The sequence below is a fragment of the Mobula hypostoma genome, chromosome 17 (genome assembly GCF_963921235.1).
Source record: "Mobula hypostoma chromosome 17, sMobHyp1.1, whole genome shotgun sequence".
In the NCBI taxonomy this organism is placed as follows: domain Eukaryota; kingdom Metazoa; phylum Chordata; class Chondrichthyes; order Myliobatiformes; family Myliobatidae; genus Mobula; species Mobula hypostoma.
Window position 1 is genome coordinate 22,285,820 of NC_086113.1, and position 20,921 is coordinate 22,306,740.

Below are 20,921 nucleotides of genomic sequence, written 5' to 3' on the forward strand. Positions count from 1 at the left end.
GACGACTCCAATCCCCTCCAACAACAGTACAGGGAGATAAAACAAGTTTGGAAATGATCAAATTACATCAAATGAAAATGCTGAATGAATGGCCTCCAATACTACATTCATAGTTTTTAAAATCTTTTACTGCAAACATGTCAATTTAACTTTGAGTAACTTGCATTTATTTGGTTATTACTAACTACAGGCAAAACCAGTGTCATTGATCATACTGTGCAGCCTCAGTCCTATAAAGACAAACACATTTAAGACCAGCATTTCAATTAATGCATGATATCTCAGCATGCTCACCCTTTCAGTTCCTCTTTGCCAAGTCTTACCATTTGGTGAATTTCATCTTCATATTCCTCCCCACAAAGCAAATCACCTCATTTGTCCAAATTAAACCAACTGATTGTTGGCAGCAACTGAAGGCAGCATCTGTGGAGGGAGAAACAGAGTTAAAGTTTCAGGGCAATATGAAACCTTAACTGTTTCTTCACAGATGCTGCCAGTCTTGCTGAGTAGTTTCAGCATTTTTTTAATTTTCATTTCGCATTTCTAGCATCTGTTTTCTTTTGCTCTTTGACTTCAAATACTGGATTATCGTTAGGAATTCACATGCTTTGTTGACAGTCCTTATTTTGGTTAAACTACACTTCTTAATTTAGAGTAGTCTGTAATTCAATTTGTGGTCTATGACAAGACAGATCATTTACCTGCATTAAAAGCAGTCAGCACTACTACAGAATATAATCATATCTGTTACTTTTTGCCTTACAACCAACTTCTAGCCGAGCTTTACATTTTCTTTCTCATAAATGTTACTAACAAACTTCTTGTGGAGGAAACAAACATGTTGAAAATGTACATATGCTTTTGCATACATTTACATTTCTTTTATTAAATCATTTGATTTCTCCAAGAAAGCCATTCCACAGACAAATATTTGGGCATTTGGCCTCCACTTGATTCATTTTCCTCTTTTCATGACATTTAACACCATTAAGTTCTGCATAACTATTTCTAGATCCAAGGTAACTTGAAGACTGCTGCGAGAGCCTCTGCAACTATAATTCTTAATACCATTAGAAATCTGGAATGCACATCAACTGTGTCCATTGTCTTTTCAGGTTATTTTGAACCTTTTATGTACTACCAGTGCCTTGGCTTTAGTTATCACATTCAAGTGCTCCAACTTCTCTCAAATTCTTTTTATCTCATTATGAAATGTGTCTCTGTAGAGCACTATACCCTTTATTGTTTTTGCTTATTTTTTCCTCTTGCTTTAATTTGGTTTTCTCATGATCACATGATGGAACACAAGTAGGAGATGGAACATTAGTAGGCCATTAGGCCTCCTCTTGCCTGCCCTGCCAATTGTGATGATCAAGGCCAATCTATGCTGGCCCAAGTACTTTTTTGTGCCATTTACTCACATTCTTCAAATTCTTGACCTTTCAGATACTAATCTATCTCCTCCTTAAATGTTCCTAATGATCTACATCCACTAGCACTAGGGCAGAGAATTCCTGAGGTTTACTATCCTCTGAAAAAAGAAATTTCTGTACACTTTCAGTTTTAACTGTTTGACCGCTTATTTTGTAACTTTCCTGGATTATTGATGATACACCAACCCAGTTAATGTTTTTGCTTTGTCACTTGGCATTAACAAGTACCAACACACTAAAGCTCCAAGGAAAATCATGAGGCAAAAAAGCCACTTACAAAAAAAAAGTGTTCAATCCAGAGCAGGGGTTCCCAGCCATTTTTATGCCATGGACCTACACCATCAAGCAAGGGTTCTGTGGACTCCAGGTTGGGAACCACTCATCAAGAGAGCTATTTAGTATTACCTCTAAAGACATTTCTGTAATATGTTATACACTAAGCTATGCTTCTTTTGAAGAGCTTTAGACCAGGTTATATTTAAAAATCTTAACTGAAAGGAACAAAAGCTTGTTTAGAAATACACGTTTGTACACAAGGATAGGAACAATGGAGCACTGTCCAGATGCAATGATCTGACACTTCTATATTTATGCTGAGCATGCAGTTTGTCGGCCTGCACAGGTGAACTAAGTCACAATCTTCGACAGGTAAAAAGAATAGCACGGCTTCTATTTTTAAACCCTTAAAATTTTCTTGCCATATCCATCTAAACAAGTAGAGTAACTTGTTGAATAATAGTTGTAACTCTATAGATAGAAGTTAATTGTTAAAGTGAAAGCAGACAATGATGGATAAAACAAAGGTGTACAATTGCAATTTGAGGTTGAACAGGGCGCTCAAGTTATTTAGGCTAATTAAGGGTTGTAATGATATGGATGCAATGCTAGGAAAACAAGAAGGATAAAGGTGACTGAAATAAATCAAAGGGGATCATTTCTTGCTCTTACAACATTATTAACCAAGACCATTTCTGATTCATTCCAGATACTGGCTAAATACATCTTTCCCAACTATTTGTTATCCATTGTAGATAACTATATTTTTGTGCACATTTAATATTGTCTGATTAATTTTTATCACACAAAATGACTTAACTGGTAAATGCATTTTATTCTAGAAGTTAGATTTGTTTTTTTTTTTAAGTAAAGCAATCTATTAAAAGGCTAAAGACAGTGAAATGAATTTATGCTTTCAATTGCAAACATCACAATATTAATAAAATTAAATAGGTTAGCCTGCTTTAAGAGTTATAGCAACACAAAACAGCAGCAACATCAGATGAAATCTTTTTAATACCTTGTGGTCTTATCCACTCACCTGGCACAGATGCACCACTCTCTAGGATCAGAGATGCAAGTATAAACGTAAGAATATTGCAGAAAATGACTAAATGTATTGTTTCAACAAAAAATAAGATGTACTCTAAAATTTGAAATAATTAAACTGAAAAAGAAAATTATAGTGTACCAAAATTTTCCAGAAATATGATAAAGTGCATCTTACTTCTCGTTTTGCCAGAAGTACATTTGGTACTATGTGTGGAAGACAGCGTCCCAACATTAGCATCACACACTGTTCACTATCTGCTATTCGTGAAACCTAGATACAGAAAACACATTTTACTATCACCACAGTCCTAATACCAAGTTCCTGAAAATAAAAATAAATAATGGCCACTATCATAAACAAAGACATTTTAAATTACATTTTCAGTTCCACTCATCCACTTCTCAATTTCCAATTAACACTAACTATTTGTGACATTAAGCTCCCAATTAAAGCTCTATGAACTATGTACTCATCGATTAAATGCATATAAAAATCAGTTTGTTTAACATGCTTCAAGTACCTTCTTTTTCACAATTAGAAATTGTTAGAACCTCCATTTACTTTTAGTGTACATAATACAATCCAATAGTAGAGCTTGTTGGCTACACTCAGTGGTATCATAGCTAAGACATAAACCAACTTCTCCCACTGAATGAGGTCTTGCAGCAGTCTAAAGGAGAAGTTATTCTGATTCAGTTTACAACTGAGACAAGTTCCCCTGTCTAGGTAGAGCAAATGTGGAAATCACCATTGGCTGTGTGCACATTCACAAGAATGATTGCTTCTTCAGCTCTTTTAGTTTGGGAAACGATCAACATTAAGTACTAGATACAAGAGTTGTAACGCGAAGATATTTCTTCAGTATATTGAGAAAATGATCTTGGAATTCTAAATCGACTGCATTGATCTGCAAATTTATAACTGGATTATGAAAGTTAAAAAGCTATGACAAATTTTCAAAGTTAACATTAATTGAAAATTCCCCTTAATGTCAAGATTAATGTTCAGTGAAAACTCGGCATAGGGTGCAATTTACATATAGATTACTGATCAGCTCGAAAATTAACATGCATGTAAATTAGCATCTGTAGGAAGAGGTGCAGTCGATGTTTCAGGCCGAGACCCTTCGTCAGGACTAACTGAAGGAAGAGTGAGTAAGGGATTTGAAAGTTGGAGGGGGAGGGGGAGATCCAAAGTGATAGGAGAAGACAGGAGGGGGAGGGATGGAGCCAAGAGCTGGACAGGTGATTGGCAAAAGGGATATGAGAGGATCATGGGACAGGAGGTCTGGGAAGAAAGACAAGGTGGGGGGGGGGGACCCAGAGGATGGGCAAGAGGTATATTCTCTTCCTACAGATGCTGCCTGCTGCGTTCACCAGCAACTTTGATGTGTGTTGCTTGAATTTCCAGCATCTGCAGAATTCCTGCTGTTTGCATGTAAATTAGATCTGCATAGTAGCAGAGATTCTGCGTCTACTATACTTTCGCTCAATCAACTACATGGGTAGACCATGCAATGGAAATGGGGGGGAAAAATGATTATTTTGCATGGAAGCTTAACTTTGCACAATCTTCCTTGCAATCAATGAAAATCAAATTTCCTGCATGCAAGGACAAAATGTCAAATAAAACAGACTGTGATCAGAGTTGAAGGGCATCAATTGCATTCATTCTGTCATGGTCTTGTCCAGATCCAGCAAGTCATTGGCTCAGATTCTGTGCAGATCAGCTGGCCATGGTACTTACTGACATCTTTAGCCTCTTCCTATTCCAATCCACAATTCTAACATGCTTTAAAAAGACCACTGAGCAAAGTAGCAGCAGATGAATAGTGTAGGGAAGTGTATGGTCATGCACTTTAGTTGAAGGAATGAAGGCATAGATTACCTTCTGAATGCGGAGCAAATGTAGAAATTGGAGGTGCCAAGGGACTTCGGAATCCAAGTGCAAGATTCCCTCAAGGTTAACTTGCAGGTTGAGTCAATATTAAAGGAGGAAAATGCAATGTTAGCATTCATTTCAAGAGGACTTTTAAGACACTGGCAAGAGCACAGTAGGCCTGTTGTGAGTAGTTTCAGGGAGGACAAGTCATTAGGTATATTTAGAGTGGAGGTTGATAAGTTTTCATTAGTAAAGGTGTCAAAGGTTACAGGAAGAAGGCAGGAGAACAGGGTTGAGAGGTAAAACAAATGTCAAGATCGAATGGTGAAGACTCAATGGGCCAACTGGCCTAATTCTGTTTCTATGCCTTGTGGTAATTCTGCTCACTGGATGGGTCATCTCTATTGTTTCAGTGTTATCTTACCTTACCTGCTTCTGGACTTGTGACTATTTACGGGATTGCCTTTAGACTGGATGGAAATCATGAATCAAGTTGTCATTTGTTTCCTGTTCATTATCTCTTAGTATTTTAACTTATTACTTGTTGCAGCTTTAAGTTTATTTAATGTTTACGAATTATTTAAATCAGCCTAATTAATGTTTCTGAATAAGACATTGAACAATGTTATAAAGCACTTTGAGGCTTGACAAAAGTAGTGTTGCACCATAGCCACTAATGAGAGGAGGAGAGGGTGACAGTCTTCAGGCTAAATCCAGCTTGAGTTAGCCCCAAAATGTGATACAGCAGATTCCCTTAGTAACTGTCAAGGAGAGTTACCAACAAAAGATGCTTAAAATTAGAAAACTGGCTGAAAAAAAAGGAAGACAACATATTGTACATAATGCACGCACAGCTGGAGAGAGATACAGCACAGAAATTGGCCCTTGGTTTATAAATTCAACGCCAACTAAACAGCCATTTATGATAATCTTATTTACATTGTCCTGACAATGTCAACTCCCCCTCCCAAAATTTTATCCCTCACTTACACATCGTAACAATTCACACTGGACAATTAAACTATCAATCCACATCTTTGGAATCTGTCAAGTAACTCAAGCAGCTGGAGGCAACCCACGCTGTCGCAGGGAAAACATGCAAACTTCCCAAACTGTACCTAAAGTCAGGATTGAATACAGGTGTTGTGAGGCAGTGACTCTCCTCACTGTGCTATTGTTATTTCAAATTGATAATCCACAATGAAGCAATGCTTTCTTTTTGGCATCTACAAACCTTTATAGGCCGTGTAGTTTTAGATTCAAAGTAATATCTACATTTTAAAATACTGATCAGATGATTCACTCAGGAGCCATCTTGTATCTTATTTTCAGAGAGCCAAGATGAGCAAATAGGAAAGTCAGCTGAAGAAAATTGGTGAAAGGAACAAGTAGCCATATGGATAACCCTGACCCCACTTTCCTCATCACTCAATAGTTATAGAAGGCAGCTTGTGGGATTTTTACATCATTTGAATAACTTCTGCTAGTTCGGAGCCTGAAGCAGAGATGAAACTACATGCAATGTGGAAGAAAAAAAAACAAACATTAAAAGTAGGCATGCACAATTTTAGGGCATTGGGTTACATTCACATGTTGACTGACTGCATCATAAAAAAATCTAAAACAGAAGGAAATTCAGTTTAGGTTTATACTAGGTGTGCCAATTTTATTCAGGAGGTTACCTCTGCACCTAAACGACTGTCAGTGGCCATCCGACAAAAAGATAGCAGTGCTTGATGAAATGCAGGTGATAATGCCCTATAAAGAGATCAGAAACATTTTGAAATTAAATAGTATTACAGTTTTCTGTTCAACTTAAACATTTTATGTAGACAAATATGCTGTCTATATTTTGTACACCTCCCAACTCTGAAGCACCACAACTGAAGAACAACCAAAACCTTAGAGGTAGAGATGGCAATGTGATGGAAGAGAATCCAGTTGTCATGAAAAAACTACTTAGCAAAAAAATGAAATGTTCTTTACGCTTGTTTATATTATGACAGTACAATCCCTTTCCAAAATTATTTTTCGTTTGCTTACCCTGCTCAAAGGCTTTACCGCATGTTAGACAATTTATTAACATATGCCTTTCTGGTCACCAAAGGATTAAAATAACCATTGAAATGAGGAAAAATGGACATTGTTGTCAATTTGAACCAATGTCGGGAGCTTGTAATATACAAGTACAGTCGGCCTTCACTAACCCGACTACCTGTAATCCGGTTCCTTCGATAATCTGGCACAGATTTCAAATTTTCCACACAACTGTAATTTCAAATTTCTCGGGCCACCGTACCAATCTGCTGCGCATTGTTTTGGTTGCGCTAGATCTGTTCATGTGTTGGCGCGCTCTTGTAAGTACAGACAGGCGATTCCTGCTTGTTTTCCTGTATTTAATATCATTGGCCCTTTTTTTAACCCCAATTATGGGTCCAGTGAGTAAAGGAAATGCACCTTGTGCTGTGAAGCGAAAGTACCACACATTATTCATTAAAGATAAGGTTGAACTCTTGAAAAAACTGGACAGTGGTGCATTGGTGAAAAGCTTGTGACCATATAAAGAAACCAGAATGAAAAACTGCTACATTTTAAATATCTCACTTTAGAAGTGGAAGTGCTCAACTTTTCTGTATAAATTAATTCCTGTACATTTACCTGTACCCTTTATTTTATCTGTGCCTGTACAGTATATTACCTTATTAAAATTACACTTGCTACTCATTCAATATTTCTGTTTCATTATTATCTAACTTGTACTGATTTACATGATATCTTAAAGGTATGATGAGGCAATTAGCTATTGCTTAGTGTGATCCTTCTGTAATTTGGCATTTTCACTAATCCGGTACTCCTCAGGTCCCAATACTGCCGGATTAGTGAAGGTCGATCTGTATGGCTAATTGTCTGTGAAGTTCCCTAGGCACATTAAGAAATCATAAGGAGATTAATGGCATCTTAATCAAAGGAGTAAACCTCCAGTACTGACTGAGCATGATGAAGTAGATTAACAGAAGACAAGGTACAATACCCCACTACAACATTCTCTTAACAACACTGGTGAACTGGAAAGAAAGCTTGTTTTACTCCAATCCAAAAATCTTAAAGACCTTATGAGAAGGAGGCAACAAATGAGTGACTATGTGATGATAGTAACACAGGAAATAAAGAATCTTCAATGGCATCTAAGAGCTCAACAGAACAGGATCTGGTCATTACAGAATCTAATAATTAGAAGTTTAGTTTAAGACAATGAAATATCCTAGTGATTTGACCCATGGGGAGTTAAGTCAAATGCAGGCAATTCCATATTCCCCTATACTTAATAGGATCAGTACCAATAACTGGGATGCCACACAATAAGTGAAGTGGAAATTTAATTCCTTACCAAACCCTGGAATAGCACAAGAACCTGGGACTACTGAAAGTCATAGAAGTGATCAAAATCTGGTACTAAAAAAAAACAACAAAGGGAAGCCACAAATCTGTCTGAGACTGATCACTCAGTGCCTTGATTTGGAATTTCAAGGAAACCACATACTGTGGTTTATTTGCCAATGGTTGATCTTTAAAACAAATGTGAATTCACATAACAACTTAGGTTTTGTACACCACTGAATTTGCAAGCTGTGGGTCTACATACAAGATGTTCATCATCTGCTACTGTAATTGCTTAATGTGCATTTGCAGCATCATTTGATTGTTTGAAATCCAAGCCTACAAATTATTCTGCACAAGAATAATATATTTAAAGGCAATAGTTTTGCTGACCACATTAAAATGTTCACTGAACCTGAGAATTCAAAGCAAACCACATTAACATAAGGTTATTTCTACCAGCCAACTACAAGTTGCAAAAATCGAGGTACATTTTCAAAAATCATTGCACTCAACACACAATTAAAGGGAGGATGATGTATTCTTCTTCTTCCTTGGGGCCTCAATGACTTTTTTTAAAATTGGAAAAGCATGTTAGCACTATTTATACCTCTAAATAGTGCTAAATATCCTTAAAAAAAGTTTATTTATTTATTTTATATAAAACTTCAGACCAAAATAATTCAGTCCATAAACGTTTCTTTCTGATAATGATGAAAGCTCATTTGGGCCTCATGAAATTTACTGATTTTCACTTTCAATTATATTACAAATGGAAGCAAAACAAAATCCCACTTCTCTTCCTCAAATCAACTTGGCTCTGTACTTCACTCACTATGAAAGATAATCTAATTACAATCCAACAGGCCAAGTGGCTAATGCATGGCTAAAAAACAAAATTTCACTTTTCCTATCACCACCCTTCTATTGATACACCTCTCGAAAAAGCCCAGTGCCATACTGAAGTATTAGAAACATAGAAAATAGGTGCAGGAGTAGGCCATTCGGCCCTTCGAGCCTGCACCGCCATTTATTATGATCATGGCTGATCATCCAACTCAGAACCCTGTACCTGACTTCCCTCCATACCCCCTCATCCCTTTAGCCACAAGGGCCATATCTAACTCCCTCTTAAATATGGCCAATGAACTGGCCTCAACTGTTTCCTGTGTCAGAGAATTCCACAAATTCACCACTCTCTGTGTGAAGAAGTTTTTCCTAATCTCGGTCCCAAAAGGCTTCCCCTTTATCCTCAAACTGTGACCCCTCGTTCTGGATTTCTCCAACATCGGGAACAATCTTCCTGCATCTAGCCTGTCCAATCCCTTTAGGATTTTATATGTTTCAATAAGATCCCCCCCTCAATCTTCTAAATTCCAACGAGTATAAGCCTAGCTGATACAGTCTTTCATCATATGAAAGTCCTGCCATCCCAGGAATCAATCCTTCTTTGTACTCCCTCTATGGCAAGGATGTCTTTCCTCAGATTAGGGGACCAAAACTGCACACAATATTCCAGGTGTGGTCTCACCAAGGCCTTGTACAACTGCAGTAGTACCTCCCTGCTCCTGTACTCGAATCCTCTTGCTATGAATGCCAGCATACCATTCGCCTTTTTCACCGCCTGCTGCATCTGCATGCCCACTTTCGATGACTGGTGTATAATGACACCCAGGTCTCGTTGCACCTCCCCTTTTCCTAATCGGCCACCATTCAGATAATAATCTGTTTTCCTGTTTTTGCCACCATAATCTGTTTTCCTGTTTTTGCCACCAAAGTAGATAACCTCACATTTATCCACATTAAATTGCATCTGCCATGAATGTGCCCACTCATCTAACCTATCCAAGTCACCCTGCATCCTCTTAGCATCCTCGCCACAGCTAACACTGCCACCCAGCTTCGTGTCATCCGCAAAGTTGGAGATGCTGCATTTAATTCCCTGATCTAAGTCATTAATATATATTGTAAACAACTGGGGTCCCAGCACTGAGCCTTACGGTACCCCACTAGTCACTGCCTGCCATTCTGAAAAGGTCCCGTTTATTCACACTCTTTGCTTCCTGTCTGCCAACCAATTCTCTATCCACAACAATACCTTACCCCTCAATACCGTGTGCTTTAAGTTTGTACACTAAATCTCCTGCGTGCGACCTTGTCAAAAGCCTTTTGAAAATCCAAATATACCACATCCACTGGTTCTCCCCTATCCACTCTACTAGTCACAATACAAATTTAAGACCGATGATCTCTTATTGATTCAATCTATAAAATCTTGCATATTTTGTAGAAATTGTTGGAAAAGAGTCAGAATAAAACTCAAAAGTAGACTTCAAATACAAACAATACATGCAAAATTTTGTGATGACATTCAGAAAGAACAGATTTATAGTTCAGCTTCAAATTAAACTTGATTAAGTGCTTTATAAGAAGCCTTATCTAATAACAGGTGGTAAACCAATAAATATGTGGTAATTTGCCATAGAAAACGAATCAACATAAAACCTATTTTTATAAAAAAAGTCATGCTCATATGACCGAGCAGAATTAGGCCATTGGGCCTATCGAATCTGCTCCACTATTTCATCATGGCTGATCCAATTTTCCTCTAAGCCCCATCTCCTGCCTCCCCCCTGCATCCCTTCATGCGCTGACCAATCAAGAATCTATCAACCTCTGCCTTAAATATACGTGAAGACTTGGCCTACACAGCTGCCTGTTGCAAAAACACTTCCACAGATTCATCATTCTCTGGCTAAAGAAATTCATCCTCATCTCCATTCTAAAAGGATGTCCCCCTATTCTGAGGCTGTGTCCTCTGGTTTTAGACGCTCCACATCCTCTCTATTAAGAACTTCCACCATTCAATGGGTTTTAATGAGGTCACCCCTCATTCTTCTGAATTATAGTCATACTTTATTAATTCTGGGGGAAATTGGTTTTCATTACAGTAGCTCCATAAATAATAAATAGTAATAGCACCATAAATAGTTAAATAATTCTGGTGAATATAGGCCCAGAGCCATCACCATGCTCTTCATATAACAGGCCATTCAATCCTGGAATAATTTTCACAAACCTCCTTTGAACCCTCTCCAGTTTCCAGCACATCCTTTCTAAGAGGCCCAAAATTGCTCACCATACCTCAAGTGAGGCCCCACCAATGCTTTGTAAAGTCTCAACATTACATCCTTGCATTTATATTTTAGTCCTCTTGAAATAAGTGCTAATATTTGCCTTCCTCACCACAGATTCAACCTGCAAATTACCCATTAGGGAATCCTGCCCAAGGACTCCCAAGTCCCTTTGCACCTCAGTTTTTTTTTTGTATTTTCTCTTAATTTGGAAAATAGTTAACCCTTTCATTTGTTCCTATCGAAGTGCATGACCATACACTTCCCAACATTGTATTCCATCTATTTCTCTGCCCATTCTCCTGATCTGTCCAAGTCCTTCTGTAGCCTCTCTACTTTATCAAAACTGCCTGCCCCTCCACCTATCTTCATATCATTTACAAACTTTGCAACAAGCCATTTACATCATCCAAATTATTGACATACAACCTAAAAAGAAGTGGTCCCACCACAGACCCCTGTCAACCAGAAAAAGCTCCCTTTATTCCCACTCTTTGCCTCCTGCCAATCAGCCACCACTTCATTCATGCTAGAATAAAAGCAAGTGGTCGTATGAAAATCCACTTTGACTTGGGAATAATAATTGATCTCTGCTACCTCCTATTACTTTCTAATTACTCAACATATACAACAGTGACTAACCTGTTTGGCTTATTGAACTGTATAGGTTCATGTGAATGGACTGTAGTTAATTCAGTTTCTTTTTTGTCATGTGGGGTTAGTGTTGTCATCATACTTGGAGCGACAGAGTGAACTTTAGAATCTTTGTTAGTGTTCATCGGGCAAGAAGTGTTCATGTCCTCCTTCTCCGGATTGCAGAGATCGTTTTCAAAGCTTCGTACATCCAGATACTCCCCACTATCTGTTGGTTTAACCTGAGGCACTTGCTCTAATGTACTGGGTGGAACTGTTGTCCTTTCAGGTGCAGCTGCTACAGCAGTCAAATTCTGCTGCTTGAGCGCTTTTATTTCACTGTTACAAGTAAAAGAAATTCAGTTAAATTCACAATACTTTATCTCCCTTTCTATTTCAAATTACTTCTAATGTTAGCCACCATTATAAAAATGGACATATAATAGCGCGAGGATTAAATGCTCTTCGCTCATGGCAGAAACATACGCTGAACCTCAACAGATATTTGAATTCAACTGGTATAATGAGGATAAAAATGAAAAATTTAGACAGAGACAAATTGAAACAGCAACTGCTAAAAGACTCAAATGGGTTTTATTTGTTTTGAAGCAAATTTTATTCCATTAAATCTGATATGTTGATTAATAGATTACCAGTTTAAGATACTGAGAAGAATTCAACAATTCAACAGAGGTCAGATTTTCACTGTTGATTTTTTTTTGTAATATTATCACCGTAAACAACTGGGGTAGACTGACAATAAATTGAGCAATGTAAATGTTACACTTTTTAAAAAGAATTACATACCTCTGAAGTTGTCTGATTTGTGATGCAAGGAAGAGTTTCTCATTATTTAATATACTGAGTTGATCTTGGAGTTCTTGCATTATTTTTGCCTGCTGGAGGTAAGTTTACAGAACATACATGCAGAATTAATTGATTTACACTTTGGAAAGAACCTATAGTAAAATATCTGCTTTAAGGAACTACTGTCATGCTGAGCATAGAAATAGGACATCACCATCACCCATGAGGACACAGTGGGAGTTGCAGGAATCCTTTCAAGGAGATCTCAGCTAAAGTAAAAGCTTCATATTAGGTTTGAACGATCCATAATACAATATTTTTTTTTCGTAATTATGTATATTGTGAAAAAGGACATCTGTCACATTAATAGTCCCTTGTACTTTACTAAGGTTGCTTCAAATAGCACTTGCCAAGTCAAATTTCGATCACTAATTGAGCCTATAACAGTTTTGGTCTGTATAAATTCTGCTACCTCTTGAGGAAAAAAATGGAAATGCAAAACATTATTAGCTATAATTGCACTAAAAAGAAAATATGAAATAATCATTTTTAAAATAAGTCTACAAGTAAGTTACTATTTTTTATTATGCTTACAAACCCCAAAGGTAAATGGTAATTATACAAGGCTTGTGAAAGATTCATGTATTTGAATCTGTGTTGCTAAAAAGTACTAATTAACTCAATCTCAACAGCTATTTTCATATTAGACTGTTATCACACTTTTCCTTATCTCGTACCTCTTGTGGCTGCGGTTGCTGTAAAGCAGTTAATTCTTTGCCATCAGGGATTGGTTCCAAGTCCTTTGGCACCACTCCAACTGCTACATCTCTCATTTCTTTTGATGCATTTGCATGGCTTCCGTACTCCCTATACATTTGCAGCAAGTCTGGAGGCTTTGGAATGTTCAATCCAACATCGTCCCACAATTCAAAGTCCTGAAGGGTTGAAATAAGTTTATCCACTACTAGTTAAAAACAAAACAAAATATCAAGTACAATTCAGAATACACATAAAAGCTTTGCAACAAAGTAGGGAATATGCTGGTATATGATCTCTTGGTTCTTTAATAGCTGGGAGGGGTGAAATCAGAACCAGGTTTATTATCACTGACATGTTGTGCAATTTCTTGTTTTGCAACAGCTGTGTAATGCAATACCCAAAATATAACTATAAGTTACAATAAGAAAAAAAGTAAGTAGTACAAAAAAAAAGAGCAAAGAAAATGAGGCAGTGTTGATGGTTCATTCAAAAATCTGATTTTGGAGAGGAAGAAGCTGTTCCTAAAGCATTGAGTGTGCATCTTCAGGCTCCTGTACCTCTTCTCTAATGTTAGGAGATACAGAGCCATTTTATCTTAATTTTAAAATAAAAACCTCAGAATGAACAATCAGATTAGATTCACTGTAGTGGTTTGTTCCAGGCACCAACTAAATCACATGAGACAACATTAGCAGATCATGAAATACTTGCTCATTAGTATCCTATTAAAAGGTGAACCCTAGGGTGCCTTTGATTAGAGATGATTAACACATACTGACAGAAACTTTAGGATTTCATGTAATGGGATTCTCTAACGTTTCCTAACAGAAAATTAGCAGTCCATGTCTAGACAGAGTAAATCAATTTTACGTGGATATGGAGAAAAATAATACATGTCTATCAAGCATCAGAACAAAAGCTTAAGTACTTCCACAAATATGTTGACATTCAGATTTTGTCCATTTGGCATCTTGGACAGGCCATTACATTTTAATTCATGCCTATTGTTATTAAGCCAATGAATTTTCCAAGAATGTGATAGGTTTCTTGAACTATCAGATCCTGTGCAATTGTAACTTTTAAATCTGCACATGCTATCTCATAAATGGAACATACAAGGAAATTTAATTGAATGAGAAAAATGGGTTATTCTGCTGAGGTCAGATTTTAAGTACAGCTCACTCAATAAAGCAGTTTATTTTATTTAGTGTTGGCATCATTCAGGTTTCACCAGCACTGTTAACATTTATAATATTCATTTTAAAATAATCTTTTTGAGAACCACCTCCTGAGTAATGGAGCAACAATGTTGCCTTAAGAAATTAATATGTTTAATTCTAAAGATTTCAAGTCTAAAGAGTCATGGTTCAAGCCTATGCTTTAAAAATTAACAACCCAAGAGCAAAATTGTATACAGTATATTCTAGTTCAGAATTGCAATGCAAGAATTGGAAATGACAGTGATTTCTGTACTTTCCAAAAAAAATGCTTTCTTTGTTCTTGTGGGATCCACTCTAAAAATTGTGGGTGGAAACTTCTTGGAGTCTTTCCTTCCCACTTTTGGGTCCAAAATCTACCACATTCAATTGTGAAATAAAATGCAATAGAAATGTATAGCTTTGACCTGATTGTCGGTTGTCTCATTATTGCTGTATTGCATCAGCTGTTACTTATGTAGATACGCTGTGTAGTACCTTCACTAAACTGGGAAATCTATCTGTCCTCTGATGCTACTTTTGGTCACACACCGTGTACACAACCCAATTATTCTTCCTGTGACTGCTCGGGTTTCTTTCCACATTTTGAAGATGCACCAGATGTTACGTTAACCGGCCACAATAATTAACTCATGGGTGGGTAGTTTAAGAATGGGGGAGTTGGGAGGGAAGGTCTCAGAGGAATAATAGATGGCATGGAAATCGGAGAGGGGGTGGAATTGCTTTGATAACTCAGAGGGCTCAATGGCCTGCTTCTGTGGCATCATGAAATACCAGCAAATGCTTGGTTTCTTATTACATATTTCTGGAAATATGTGGCCAACAGGGTACGAGTTACAAAGGAATTCAATTTTTCGAATGATTGTCTCTGAGAGATCTGGTTTAAACCATTACAGTTTGCGTGGTAGCAGTGCAGGATGGAGTCTATTTGAAGAAGATAGTAAATCCAGGTATTTCTTCCAGATCCTCATGGACAACCATGACAAGAAAACTAATTAGATCAATTATGTTATTGCCTCAATGTGGCTCTCCCACCAGAAGCCTTGTTCAGTAGTTTCTGAAGGTACTCCTGCTTGTGTTGGCTATTGCAGTTTCTCGTCAACCTTTCCGACACACAGCCACATTGGTATGTCAGTTGAGAAGACAATTTTAAACACAAGGAAGCAGTCATGTCCATATTTTACCATGGGGCCAAAAACATGGACTTTTGTGGTTCCCTTAATTGGCCCACTCCCCACTCCCCACAGGGCACTGTTTAATTTGCACTCTATGTCAATTAGTCATTTTTTGGTGTGGTTTGAAACAGCTTAATACCCTTCACATCTGTCACTTTAAGTGCCAAAGATAACACTAGTTATCATGTCACCTCCTATTCATTTTTTTATATTAAGTCCAAGCAATATAGTTCTTTCAATTGTTTCCTGAATGCCCCATCTCTGCTCAAGTTATTCTCCCAATTAGTTAGTACATGTGACCCCTGGTTAATGTTGAAGTTACCAAAGGAACTTTTATTTGTTCTGATGAAACACAATTATATCTACAATCCCTTCATATGTAGGTCCTCCCCAGATTATAAATATCTAACATATTGACATCCATTGCAGACAAGCATTTGGGAGACTGGTGGGATAGGTGGGGATGGATTTGCTAGCAGCTGCAGGGATTTTCTATCAGGTCAAAATAAGGCACTCCTGCCTGACTTCTCTTCTTACCATCCAATGCCCTTCCCTCAAGCCATACTCATGTTGGACTGGGTTCAGAAGAGCTGAGAGAAGTGGGCTGACTCAGTCATTCACTCAATGAGTCAGTGAGGAAGCTGGCAGACACTCCTCCCATGCCTGCTTGCTCTCATGTCACAGTTGTTTCTGCGAATATTTCTCAGGAACAAAATCCTGTTATAACCAGGATACTGCCAGTACAAAAACTAGTTCTTCATTACAGGTTGTAAGTTCAAACTCAATTCAAATTCCAAGAATGCCACAGAGTGAGCAGGTACAGGATGTGAGGGTGCCGGTCAGTCTCACTGAGTGAGGGAGGGAATCTGCTCAGCCCCTGATTACTGCAGCTTAGGCATGGGGACAAAAAAAAGACAGCAGGAAAGTCCATTGTCCATCCAGCAGAAGACGCCTGCAGCCATCAGTAGACTCCATTCCCTTTCATCCTGGTCTCCCAAATGCTAATTTGTATGCACGCGTCCATAAGTCATGTGTTCTTCAAATTACTCATGCAATAAATAATCTCTCTGCTATCCCATCCTTCAATGTGTCAACTGTGCATAGCTGTCTCCTTTGGACAATTGGATTCCTGCAGCTGTACCCACATAAAACATGGAAATCACAGTTTGACATTTCTTCCAGTCACATTTTTATGTTGAAAAATTCTAAGAGCACAATTTTAATGGCAACTACATATTCATTACTGGTAAAATATCTTCCTAACAGCAGAGGGCCTAACACCCTGAATTATGTGTCTCCATTCCTTAAACCAACATCTAGAGGAATTCTCTTGATCTTATTTTGCTCTAAATAAGGCTTTTCAAATAAAAATCAAAGACTCAAATCAAAATCAAATTCACTCCTAACTTTAAAATGAAACCTGGAATATACATAATGGGTGAAATTGTTTTCTGCTTCCTGGGCTCACCTTCAATTCCCTCAATACAAAGTCATTGTGGATTGACTCATTTTTACATGAAGCAGCTTTAAATTCACTTGTTATTCTCTAAACTGTGCCATTAAGAAACACAACTTAAGGGCTACATTGTCACGTAATTGTACTTTACATCACAAAAAAAATCCTAAGAAAGATAAAATTTAGTCACTCCACATATTTGGTAACAAATATTCTAAACATTACCTGGTCATCATTTTCATCCGAAAAGGTTATCGAGGTGAGTTTGTAATTAATCTTCAGTAAATATTCATTCACTAGGAAATTTAATGCTCTTTTCTCAAGAGGTTTAACAGCCTCCTATAAAAAGAACCAAATTCTTTGTTTGCAAGGTAAAACAGACAAAATAACAATAAATATTCATTGAACTTAAAGTACTCTGTCAAAGGTGTCATGTGTCGAGGCCCAAAGAAACTTTTTCTCCTGTGATCATTAAAATGCAGCACTTGCCGACAGTTATTGAAGATAACAAAATGCCAAGTTACAGCAAAGCTATCAAAAAAATTCAGAATTCAAAAGTAAATTTATTATCAACATACAAGTCACCATATACAACCCTAAGATTCATTTTCTTGTGGGTATGCACAGTAAATACAAAGAAACACAATAGAATCAATGAAAGGCCACACGTAACAAGATGGACGAATGTACGCAAAAACAATAAATATTAAGAATGTGAGATGCAGAGTTCTTGGAAGTGAATCCACAGCTTGTGGGGGCAGTTTAGTGACGGAGTGAGTGAAGTTATCACCTCTGATCCAAGAGCCTGATGGTTGACAGGTAATAACTGTTCCTGAACCTAGTGGTGTGGCTCCTGAGGATACTGTACCTCATTCCTGATGTCAGCAGAGAGAAGAGAGCATGGCCTGAATGATGAGGGTCCGTGATGATGAATGCTGCTTTCCTGTGACAGCACTCTGCATAGATGTGCTCAATGGTGGGGAGGGCTTTACCATAATGGACTAGGCTGTATCCACTACTTTAGGTAGGCCTTTCCATTCAAGGACATTGCTGTTTCCATACCGGGCCATGACATAACCAGCCAGTTTACTCTCAAACACATATCTATAGAAGTTTGTCAAAGTTTTTAGATGACATGCTGAATCTATGCAAACTTCTAAGGAAGTAGAGGCACTGTTGTGTTTTCTTTGTAATGTCACTTATGTCCTGGACCCAGTACAGCTCCTCTGAAATGATAATACCAGGGAATTTAAAGTTGCTGACCCTCTCCATCTCTGATCCTCCGATGAGGATTGGCTCATGGACTTCCAGTTTCCTCCTCCTGAAGTCACTCTTGCCGACACCAAGTCATTGGTTGCTGTGGCATCACTCAGCCAGATGTTTAATCTCCCTCCTATACACTGATTTGTCACCTCACTGAAATTATATCATCTCCCTGAAGATTTTGACTTCACATTACTGTTGAGCAAGGCAAAGTACAAAACATTTTTCATGACAGATGCATTCTATTTTAGCACAGAATATCACAATTTTAGTTCTTTTAATCATATCACACATTTTGGTGAAAATATATTTTTGCATCTATTATACATCATCTGTATCTACATCGATAGCACACGATTAAGCTATTCGACACACAAGACACACTTCCAGGTCAAAAGCACAAGAAATTATGTTGGTCCTTCAGTGAAGTATTGAGCAACTGTTCTATTCCTGGAGTGTTCAGATAAGACATTAAACAGATGCCCTGACCGCTTTTTTGCATGGACACAAATAAAAACCATGGCACTATCATCAAAAAACAGGGGTGTGTTTATGTGTGTGTCTTCCAATATTTATCTGTCTGCTAAACAATGATTATTTAGTCATAACTGCAATGCTGCTCCAGAGGATTTGCTGTGAACAAAATGGTTGCTGCGTTGCCTACATTACAATGACTGGTTGAAAGATCAAAAGCTGTCCTTTGACATATTGCAAAATGGACACAAAATACTATTTTACATGCAAGATAATGCTTGGCAAGATAATCAATCCAGGCTGCAGCATGGTAGAAAGTGTTGCAGACATGACCGCTGCCACCATGTTAATAACATATAACCACTGAAACTATGATGTATTTGGCTCTTTGAAAGAGTTATCCAATTAGCCGCAATCTCTGGTGCTTTCTCCCTAACAAAAAAATTCCTTCTCATGTATTTATACAATTGTTCTTTGAACGTTGTTGTTAAATCTGCTTTCATCATTCTCCAATTCCAAGACACTTATTGTATTTGTATGCTGAATATGCTAAACTCATACCCTATATTTGGGTACCCTCCTACCATTGCCTTTTTCATTTCAATAAACCTTTCAATTCTGAACACAATATCCTCTGAACCTTTTCTGTTCAAAGGAGCCCCATCACCTCACTATAGGTTCTCCATAGAACTGACACTTCTCTTACGTGGTCTAATTTCCATCTCCGTTATACCAATTCAAAGGATACTCATTAATGTGAAAGTCAGTATCAAAATATACTGAAAGATCAACAAAGGAGATAGGTCAGATAGAAGATCTAATTACAATTTCAAGTTAATAAGTCAACCTGAAGGTTAAAAACTAAGTCTACATCACTGTGATTTAAACAAAAAGATGTTACTGATATAGTTGGAAAGAAGACCATCTTTGCTTTTATCAAAAATAGACAATGGGATAGACAAAGCACATTCAAAACTTGCTTCTACAGACTAATTTGTGGAGAATATGCAGTATTTAAATTTCTTATTTTGCCAAAACACTTGCAACTAGAAAAAAAAAATCCCTGTAATGTAAAGTCCAATTAATGAAGCAAAGAATTTGCTCCAAATAACTATCTCCTCACTCCATGGGGGAGGGATGATGAATGCTAGACATATTTTGCTTTATGTGATTTGTTCTGATCAAACCTTACCTGAATTTCAGGGCTGGATTTATAATGTTTCCGTTCCTGTAAAGGAACATCACTTTCTGTGAAAGCTGAAAAAGCAAAAATAGATTTACATGTCTCAAACATTCCAGGTCTGTTTATGCATTAACAAAGCAGAAAATGAAGAAAGTATAATGTACACCACCTGCAGCTTGTGTCAGGTTGGCACGAAGGGACTGAATGGTCTCCTTGGCTTTCCGCAGTTCAAATTCCAGGACTGGATAGGGATTGTATTAAACACACAGAGGAATCCAACCAAGAAAAAGGGAAAATAAAAACAAGGATGGGTGTGAAAATAAAAGAAAAAACAGTTTGAAAACAGAATGCATGCAACTTATGGAATTTGTGAATACATGCAAAGTTTACTAGTTTGGTGAAATTTTTTCCACACTTTTGCATATGTAATAGAATCTCAGTATAGGCAGCTGAAAATATACCGAATGGCTCAAATGATGAAGTTTACTGCATCTCTAGAACTATTGCTTATGCCTCTTTCAAAAACATATTTCCTGCTTTAAATTTGATAAGATAGATAAAGATGTTGAGGATATAAAATCATCACTGGCAATTGTACTGAAGAGTCCATGTGCAAATGTATATGTACTGTGAAATAAATAATACATCACATTTAAACTAAAAAGATATTCAGCATGAAAGCATTTAATAAACCTCTTTCTTTGCCATACGTGGGGCTCTGTTTATGTCTATTATCAAAAACTGGTGATGAAATTTATTAGTTGAGTTTGATGACAATGGACCTGTTCTCTCTTGCAC

The 20,921-nt window shown here is 37.4% G+C and overlaps 1 protein-coding gene across 8 annotated transcripts in view; it reads right to left on the reverse strand.

The window, feature by feature from the left end:
- relch (RAB11 binding and LisH domain, coiled-coil and HEAT repeat containing) overlaps positions 1 to 20,921 on the reverse strand; it is a 103,777-nt gene that overhangs the window by 51,078 nt on the left and 31,778 nt on the right. For 3 of the 8 annotated variants that reach the window (XR_010020748.1, XM_063069645.1, XM_063069644.1), the window contains exons 3-11: positions 20,293 to 20,364; positions 20,133 to 20,197; positions 17,429 to 17,542; positions 13,334 to 13,531; positions 12,597 to 12,688; positions 11,799 to 12,128; positions 6,327 to 6,402; positions 2,938 to 3,033; positions 2,752 to 2,772 (exon numbers count right to left, since the gene is read on the reverse strand). Coding sequence is in view for 7 of the 8 variants with exons in the window: in XM_063069645.1 (XP_062925715.1) it covers positions 2,752 to 2,772; positions 2,938 to 3,033; positions 6,327 to 6,402; positions 11,799 to 12,128; positions 12,597 to 12,688; positions 13,334 to 13,531; positions 17,429 to 17,542; positions 20,133 to 20,197; positions 20,293 to 20,364 (1,064 nt within the window). In the remaining variant the exon portion in view is untranslated. Of the gene's footprint in view, positions 1 to 323; positions 424 to 2,751; positions 2,773 to 2,937; positions 3,034 to 6,326; positions 6,403 to 11,798; positions 12,129 to 12,596; positions 12,689 to 13,333; positions 13,532 to 17,428; positions 17,543 to 20,132; positions 20,198 to 20,292; positions 20,365 to 20,921 lie in introns of those variants that run through there. The other 5 variants (XM_063069647.1, XM_063069646.1, XM_063069649.1 and 2 more) reach the window with 4 other exon arrangements.